General features: G+C 49.2%; 1 protein-coding gene across 1 annotated transcript in view; it reads right to left on the bottom strand.

The window, feature by feature from the left end:
* Positions 1-9,150, bottom strand: part of Adcy1 (adenylate cyclase 1) — a 116,855-nt gene that overhangs the window by 24,200 nt on the left and 83,505 nt on the right. The window contains exons 11-14 of the mRNA XM_021178187.2: positions 8,403-8,487; positions 5,412-5,501; positions 4,790-5,043; positions 4,183-4,309 (exon numbers count right to left, since the gene is read on the bottom strand). Of these exons, the coding sequence (XP_021033846.1) occupies positions 4,183-4,309; positions 4,790-5,043; positions 5,412-5,501; positions 8,403-8,487 (556 nt within the window). The remainder of the gene's footprint in view (positions 1-4,182; positions 4,310-4,789; positions 5,044-5,411; positions 5,502-8,402; positions 8,488-9,150) is intronic.

Raw genomic sequence — 9,150 nt, 5'->3', positions numbered from 1 at the left:
AACTACAAGTAACTAACTACAAGTAACTACAAGTAACTAACTACAAGTAACTAACTACAAGTAACTACAAGTAACTAACTACAAGTAACTAACTAACTACAAGCAACTAACTACAAGTAACTAACTAACTACAAGTAACTAACTACAAGATGTCGGCAGAAGCTTTTAGAGTAAAACACGCTCCTCCTTGGGTGAGGGAAGAAACAGGGAAATCAGAGAATACTTTGGGGTGAATGAGCATAAAGCTATGCTGCATGCCAGCCTGCCCCACTACACCCTGTGACAGCATTCCCAAAACCCCCAACAGCAACCGGGACACATCGCTAACAGGAAGCAGAGCACCTATTTTAGAAAGGACAAACCTCTCTCAAGTCACCTTTAAAAGGAGGTAGAATCACAATAAATTGAGCTGTGAGCAATCATAAGAAATTAAAGAATATAGTCAAGTTTCCATAAACACAAAAGGAACAGCAAGGGATGCCACGGCCAACTGTGAGTCAACCAAGAGCGGTTGTTCGGGAAGCAATGACCTCTCAAAACCACTGTGGCAAGCAATGGGAAGCCCAAAGGGCTTCATGTTTGTTTAGGAAACTTGAATTTTAGCTTAACATCTCTGCATTTAAGCAACAAATAAAACCTGGGGTTCAGAAGTCAGTCTATTTCATTCCACCTAACCCTATAGAAGAGCCAACTCTACCAAAGTGAGAAAACCACTGAGCCTGGAAGGCGTGCCCCATGTCCTTACTCCCATGTGGTTTGCTCCCAGGGGTCCTGTGTCTGGGGGAGGGGGAGGCACAATCCAGTCCTCAGTGTGATTCTGCTAAGAGGGTGTAGGGCCTGTAAGAGGTGGGACTTGGGCCTGGTGAGATGGCTCAGTGGGTAGAGATGTTTGCTGCCTACGCCTGGCAAAAGAACCAATGGAGAGATGGAAGATGAGAATCGACTCCACCAAGCTCTCTTCCAACCTCCATATGTGTGCTGTGACATGCTCACTGTGCCCCCCTCCCCATATACATCACATACAGCACAGTAAGAAGAGTGACAACGTTTTAAAAGGTGGGGCCCACTGTGAGATAATCAGAAATCATTTGCCCACACACAGCCCTGGCACAAACCTGTGCCAACCAGAAACTATGAGTCACAGCATTTTAGAATCCTAGGAGAAGGACCTTAGTGTTGTGATGCCCCTACTACTGTCCCCACTACTGTCATACCTGTGCCAGAAAGCATGGCCAAGAACCTGTGAACTGAAGTAAGAAGCACAACACGGCACGGTCTGACTTAGTTCTACTGATGGGAATTCAGTCTGTGCCGAGACCGATCCGCAGGCAACAGTCCGCAGAGTTAGTGATGGCTCCAGCAAGGTGGGACTTTGCCTCAGATTGTTTACTGGTAAACAAACAAACTAAGTACAAATCAACATAAGTATTAGAATTGTTGCTCACAATAATTGTATGTACTGAATTCATTGAAAATAATGTTGGTTGCTGGGCAGAGCACACCTTTAACCCCAACACTTGGGAGGCAGAGGGAGGTGGGTCTCTGAGTTCGAGGCCAGCCTGGTCCTCAGAGTGAATTCCAGGACAGCCAGGGCTACACAGAAAAATCCTGGCTTGAAAAAGAAAATAATGTTGGGTTAAAATTATGCTAAGAGACAGAGAATGTCACCAAGGGCAAAGCAAAGCCTGTTTGTTTATGCAGGGTTGTGTAGCCAACGTGGTATCCAAAAATAATTAACCCGGCTAGTGTTTGTCCGGACAATGAGGCAATAGTCTGAGGTGATCTCGTGTCTCTGTGACCTGACTAAATACCCCGAGGGCAAACAGACAAAGTCCTGAACGTTCCATGTTTTGCTGGGGTTACAGGAAAGCAAGGTGATGTTTCTTGTTGAATGTCTATGGAAAAAAAAATGTGTCAGTGTGTTCCATTTAGCAACCCTTCCACCATGACACGATTGCATGTAGACTACATGTGAGGGAATGCATTTGTGCCCTGCAGTAGACTACATGTGAGGGAATGCATTTGTGCCCTGCACTTCCTGAAAGGCCCTGATGTGATGAATGGCGGGAGAGAGTGTGGCTGGATGGAAAGTCACATGAGTCAATAACACTTAACTACTGAATTTAACGACAAATGTTGGAATTTAATAATCAAAGCCAAGAGAAGGCCATGTCAATCTATACGAGAAAAATATCTTCAAAGGGATGAGCACTGCCCCCCTCCAAAAGAACTCATAGTCAGGCCTCATTTCCACTTGCTTCGACTGTACAGCCAACTGGATACCCTAGCAAATCCCCACCTCATTGTGCCAAGAGTCCTGGCCTTCCTGCCTCATCCTGTGTACATTATTCTCTAATACATACAAGGTCGCTATGAGACCTGAAACCCAATGGTGATGGCAGGGTCAGTGGAGCAGAGCAGGCAGCCAGCTGGGTTACAGTGGACGGACACTCGAGTAGAACAAAGACCACGATCGATGCTACCACTGCCATAGACTCTCTTCCCAGCACCTGGCATGACTCGGGCAAAATGCAACTGGCCAGGTCGCCTTTCCAGGAACTGGCGAATGCCGTCACTGGGGCATCCCCAACCTGGACACAACGAACCAATAGGCTCCTTGGTTCCTGCTCCTGGGTGAGGTGAGTCAATGGTAAGTGCATCAAGAACTGGCCATCCATCAGGATTCCGGACCTGTAGCCCAGGCACAGGGCCACCTGCACAACCAAGTCAGGATGTGTCCTCATGTCAGGTCTGGGGACAGGTTGCCAAGAAATGGAACTGGTCTTATTTTGAGCAACTTGGGTTGGGATTCTCGCTCCATTATACTGCTGGCCAGAGACTTTGGTCAGCAACAAGAACTACAAGAAGCTGCTGGAATCTGTGACAATGATGATTTGATGCCACGCCCAGCCCTTGTCATTCCTGCTGCTTGCTGACCAGTCTCTTCTGCTGTATAGTCGGCTCTTCAACTCTGCCCCAGGAAAAGGAGCACATCAGCAGGCTGTCCCATCCCACCAAGTGCACCCGAGCTGATTGCGACAGTCTCCCAGCTTCCCTCAAGAGTCCTGTATACAGAGGGAGCCTTTGTGCCATAGTCACTGGCTCCTCCCGACTGTCCTCTGGCCTTACCTATCTGGCATCTGGGCCCCAACTCTGAGCTGGGACCCTTCAGCCTTGGCTGCACGGCGGGAAATTCTGAGTTGAAGACGTTCCTGCTTGGCCTCACACACTGCTCACAGAGCCTGACCAGATGGCACACAGACTGCAGCTATAGCCTGCCTCGGTTGCTTACCCCAGCCTGGCCACTGTCTGACACTGGCAGGTCCCTCTGTGGCCCCTGTTTTCTCATGTGTTTCTCATTATTTTCTCATTTCTCATCCCATCCATCCTGGGCAGCGCTGCTCTGATAACAGGGGAAACTCCACCTCTCGGAAGGCAAAGGGCTGTTCTGAACACACGCTAATCAGAAGGCGAGCTGTTGCTGAGGCTTAGGCCCATCAGCTGTCCTCCCTCCTTCTTAGGCAAGGAAGTCTCTCCTGGGACAACTGGCTGCTGGAGAAGCCTCTGTAAGTTCAGCAGATGAGAGCTGAGCCTGGGCAAGCCACTCAAATGCTTAACCCCCTCAATTCTCCACACCTGGGGTGGGGGGAAATGCTGGCAACTGCACCCCAGCACCAGGAAGCCCCACCCCACCATGAACACTAGTAAGCCTCACTGTGCTCCAAAGTGGTTTTGCAGACACAGGCTCAAATAAGTTCTCCTCAGTTGGCACTTGCCTCACACTTGAATGGAAAGCTAAGTACAGACTATGCGACACCTGCCTGATGCCCACACTGTCCAGGCCTGAGACCAGTTCACACCGCTGCTACTCTCTGATGCCTCCACAATAGCAGCCCTCCCACCTCTCCTGTCAGAAATACCCAGAAAATTACTAGGTCTTGGGTGAGCAGAACGAAGCTCAACATGTTCAATTTTCCAAGGACCCTCATAGAATCCCGGTCACTCTAACTTCTATCCCTAGCCATGCATTCTGTAGCCTTCTGTCCAGCCATCCCATGGGTGGCAGACCTAGAACTCAAGCCTCCAAGAAAGACTGCTTCCATGTGCCATGTAGCCAGTGAGTGCTTCTGCTAACTTCCCCACGGGCATCCCATGTCCCAAGAGACAGAGGGCTCAACTTACCTGTGCCGCCCAGAGGTAGTCCAGCCGTAGTCTGACATCCACTTGCCTAGCGTGCAGGGCCAGCGTGCATGAGAACAGCAGGATAGCCATGATTGGCTCATAGCTGCGCCCAGAGAGGGCACCGCCCCTGGAGAGGTGGAAGAGAAACCCCATCGGTGTCGGCTTCCAGACAAGACATGGCCATCAAATCCTAGGTCTGGGCAGAGAGCCATCTCAGCGTAGTGAGGCCTACAAACAGCTTGTGGGCCTGACCCCAGACCTGACTCTCATCTCAGCCAGAAGGTAGAGGCTTTGCTAGAGTATGGACTAAAGGGAAATAGAAAAAAGCTGCCAACCTGAAAAAAGTGATAATTTGGATCACATTGGCTTGCTAATTGGTGCACATAGTTGTGTGTATGTGTGTCTGTGTGTGTCTGTGTGTCTGTGTGTGTGTCTGTGTCTATATTCATGTGTCTATGTGAAAGAGATAGAAAAAGAGAAAGCACTGTAACTACAGTGTTAATAACTGAGAAAATGATTAACAATAACTAATTAATGCAAATTATCAGAGGAGACTGATAATTAACCTCACCCTGTCTAGAGTTTTTCCAAGGAGTGCCACACTCACCCAACCTTGGTGTATCCACTGAGCTCTAGGACAAGGATGTAGGAAGTAGTCAGCCCAGACAGCAGGATCATCTTTGGCAAGGAGGACACCCGCAGGAATATGGCTAGTGGGAGGGTGCCCACCAGGCAGCAGAGCAGGGCATGGTGTGCAGACTCACAGGGCAGGGCAGGCAGCACAGTGCGCCGGCCACCAGCTGCGAGGACCACTAGGGAACTGTTAGACTGAGAGCTCCAGGCCCAGGGCAGGCAGCCCACCTGGGAAGCAAGGACAGGAAGGGTTAGGAAGACCCAGGCAAAGTATGGCAGTCCCCAGGAATGTGTCCCAGGCTCACTGGCCCCTGGTATTCTGTAGTCACCACTCTCCTGCATCTGACACCACCAGCTAGGTTTCAAATGTCTTTGCTGCTGCAGCCTGCAAAGACCCCAGCTGTCTGTAGTAAGAGCTGGGGGCAAGCAAGGTGAATCAGGTAGTGCTAGCTCCTGCCTGGTCTCCAAGGCAGACAACCCTGTGTCACAGCTCCTTCTACTCCTCCCACCCCAGCTCTGTCTCCCACCAACTCCCAGCTCAGCCTCTGCAGCTGCTGCTCCTGCCCCCGTGCGTGTCAGAAGTCAGTGATACTCACCACACAGCCTTGAGCTACTGAGTAGATTAAGACCACTATGAACACACACAAGGCGGTGCGGATCTGGATCGTCAGGCACCCTGGAAAACACTGAACAAAAACCACCTCACTTTAGGCCTAGGGGCGCAGCTCAGTGGTAGAGTTGGTGTCTAGAATGTATAAGACTTGAGGCTGTAACCCCAGTAACACACACTGGGGTCGGAGGAAGGAACGGGAAAAGAAGGGAGGAAGGGAACTTTAACAAATATCCTGTGACTGGGAAGTACTTCTGTGTTCTCAGCAAGACATCCAAATGAGGCAGGATGTGAAGAGCCCCTTGCTGGTTCCTAGAGCAGTGGGTCAAGACCCCTTTGGGGGTCAAAAGACCTTTTCACAGGGGTCACCTAAGACCATCAGAAAACACAGATATTTACATTACCATCCATAGCAGTAGCAAAATTACAGCTATGAAACAACAAAGAAAATAACTTTGTGGTTGGGGTTAGCATAGCATGAGGGGCTATATTAAAGGGTCTTAGCATTAGAAAGGTTGAGAATCACTGGGCTAGAGGCTTACTAGAGCTTCATCTTCTAAGGAAAGGTCTTGTTGTGTTTATCTCTTTCCCATGTGAAGAACTTGCCAAGAAACAAACAAAAAAATCAAAACAACACACACATAACTAAAGTGTTTGAGTTTAAAGGAGTAACATCCATCTCCCCTTCCAGGCACTGAGACTTGGTAGAGCAGCTAGGAGAAGCACTGCGTATTTTTACTATTCTGCATGCTCTGACCTCAGGAATTCCTCCTTCTCCTCCCTCCCCATCTCCCTTTCCCTTTCTCCCTCTGTTTCTCTCCCCCCTTCATATTCTGGAAGTTTATCATCACAGACAGGTTTAATATACTTCTTAAGCTGCTAGAAATGTTTTTTTTTTAATCTATTTACTTCACAGTCTGAAATATCTAACAGGTGCTTTCATGGTTGACACAGGAAGTTCTTTATGCTCGTCATCTGAAAATCAAGAGTATAGATTACAGTATACACCCATAGCACCCAGGCAAGGCTGACACCCCAAGCAGGCAGCTAATGAAGCTTTTGAAGAGCATAGAGGGCAGAGTCCTCTGATCTAGAGGCATGGCAGGAGTCCAGTAGACATAAAGCCAGGATTGCTCCCATATGTTGGCCTCCTCAAGGAAGGCCAGCAGTGGACAAACACTAAGGGGCAGAAAGACAGTGCAAAGTGAACTAGTGAGCTGGCTGGAAGCAGCCCTGAGTTCTCCCTCTGGTCTCTCACTGCCCTGTGCTCAGTATTGATTCTGTGCTTGATGAGTTGAGTAAGAGGAGAGACATCTTCAGGAACTGCAGCCAATACACCTGGCACTATGGCCACTGTGGAGGGAAGCAATGTCAATGCCACAGGAAAACATGTCCTGTCAGTTGTCCCTCATCCCACCTGTGTGACTGCCCATGCTAGATTCTCTCGTGGTTGGCCTAACTTCCTGCCGGCTGACCTGCCCGTTGTCTCTCAGCATCTACTCCACCGTCTGTCCCCACAGCCTCTGCCACAGCCTAGTCAGCCCTGAGATGAAGCACAGAACCCAACACCCAGCCTAGTGGACACCAGTCATTGTATGCTGGCTTAGTTCATTAGGCCTGATCTGCTGCATCCCTGGGGAGCTGAGTCCCAGTGCCTCTGTCCCCACAGAGTACATGTTCCTCTCTGCTTCCTGGGTGTCAGCCAGCATGACTTCAGACACCAGAGAAGTCCAACCCCTGAAGCTTTGGGAGCTGCTACTTCAAAAACACGTATTCCATGCCACTTTCGGTGGAATTGGGTGTGGGCGGCAGAGGCCAGCTGGCTTGACTGTTGAAGTCCAGGAGGTGACTGGCCTGAGTCCCCATCAAGGAGGGCAGCCATGTTTTTAATAAAGGGCATGGCTTCAAACAAGCCATCACAGTGTGATCTCACAGGACATGCACTTTACAGAGCCATGTGGTGGTCAGGCTTGAATATTAGCTTCATGGGCAAGATTCCAGGTCATGAGAATCAGGGGATTGAGGTCCCCTGATGAGATGCTAGGTGAGGATCCAAGGTCTCTGCATTCCCCAGCTATACTCTGGGCTACTGCCCCCCCCCCCATCTTCACACCTTTTGCATGTATTGTGCTGTTTGAACACCATCAGGTACACACACCGGCTCCCATCAATGCAGACAAAATAACAGGCTTTAAGAACTACCATCTCTTTGTCACACTCTCATTGAAATTCTATGGCAAAGGCAAGATTATTTGAAGCCATGAATTTCAAACTAAATGTCACTCAACCTATAGAAGTGAACAAGCTATAAATGCGGTCTTAATATAGAGTATCTTTTAAATTTTAAAAATGAAAGGCAAGATGTACCCCATAATAATGGTGGAGTTAAATGAGTGAAGCTAGGCTGAACCCTCTCAAGAAGGTTGCAGTTTTCGACAATTATACCAAAGTAAAGCTGAGGCCTGACATCACCAGGAGGGGTGGAGGCTGAGCCTATGAAAAAAAGGATGCAGGTTCAAGAGAAACAGAACTCCAAGTGGGGGGGGGGGGCTGGAGAGGCAAGGTTATGATGCCCAGCCTTTGCTCCAAAAATCCAAATTGCACTTGAGCATCAGGGTCAGGACAGACAGATAGCCTACCTGGAACATGCCCACCTTAGGTCAGGGTCATGGGTCCATAAGAAACAAACTACCCTGGTCTCTCCAACCAAGCAGCAAAGCCCATACCTCAGGATCTTTCTCATCAATATCTACCACCCACGAATGGTGCCAAGAAGGCTGCTCCCGAAACAAGGCACAATGCACAGTACGATAAACGTAACCAGCACCTGCCACAGGGACAGACGATACCTTCTACTTGCCACTGAGAATCAAGGATGGCACTGCTTTGCCATGCGACTAGACAGGAAACGCTCGGGTACTTGGTCTCAGACACAGGCTCACATACCTGGACACGTGTAGAAGACACACAAACATACCTGGACCCGCGTGATGTGCAGGTACAGGGTACAGGCCACCAAGAAGCAGATGGAAAATACCAGCAGCAGCAGGACAGCCACACTCCTGGAGACAGAGAGCACACAGGTCACTGTGAGGTAGGGGCCTGGTAGAATGTATCAGATAGGAACCTCAGAACTGGGCCTCTCTCCTTGGCCCCCACACCTAGACCCTCAGGAGGAAGCATTGCCAATATCCACTTGCCACAAGTCCCTGAGTAATTACTTCACCTGGCTCTTTCCTCCTGAAGTCACTTGAGGCTCCTGGGTGAGGTACCTAAGACCATCACCATTCATACTACCTCATCCCAGAGGTTAGCCTTGGCTGCAGGCAAGACCTTCCCTTCTAATGGAGGAAGTGCCCACCTTCACAGAGCTGTACTATTGATACCTGTCTGGGGAAGAGGTTTCTAGAAAAGCCTGACCTGTAGATAAAGCCATCTGATAGACCTGCCACGTTTACAGTTGTCTGTGCAGCCCACAGACAGGCTTCCTGTCCTTAGCAGGGGTTGAGAACTTCTATGTGCTTGCTGGAAACTTGAAGGAGACATTATCCCTCAAGGTCAGTCATACTAGGAAACAGGAGCTGGAGGAAAGGGACATTGGAGCCTTCCCAGGTCTTCCTGGCTCCAAACTTTGCAAATTTACACTGACTCAAATGACGGCAAATGCCATTTAAATCGCTACATTGCCTTCCTGTTCAGAGCCAATTTTTTTTTTTTTTTTTTTT

The sequence above is a fragment of the Mus caroli genome, chromosome 11 (assembly GCF_900094665.2).
Source record: "Mus caroli chromosome 11, CAROLI_EIJ_v1.1, whole genome shotgun sequence".
NCBI classification, from domain to species: Eukaryota; Metazoa; Chordata; class Mammalia; order Rodentia; family Muridae; genus Mus; species Mus caroli.
This window is presented reverse-complemented; position numbering and strand designations above follow the sequence as displayed.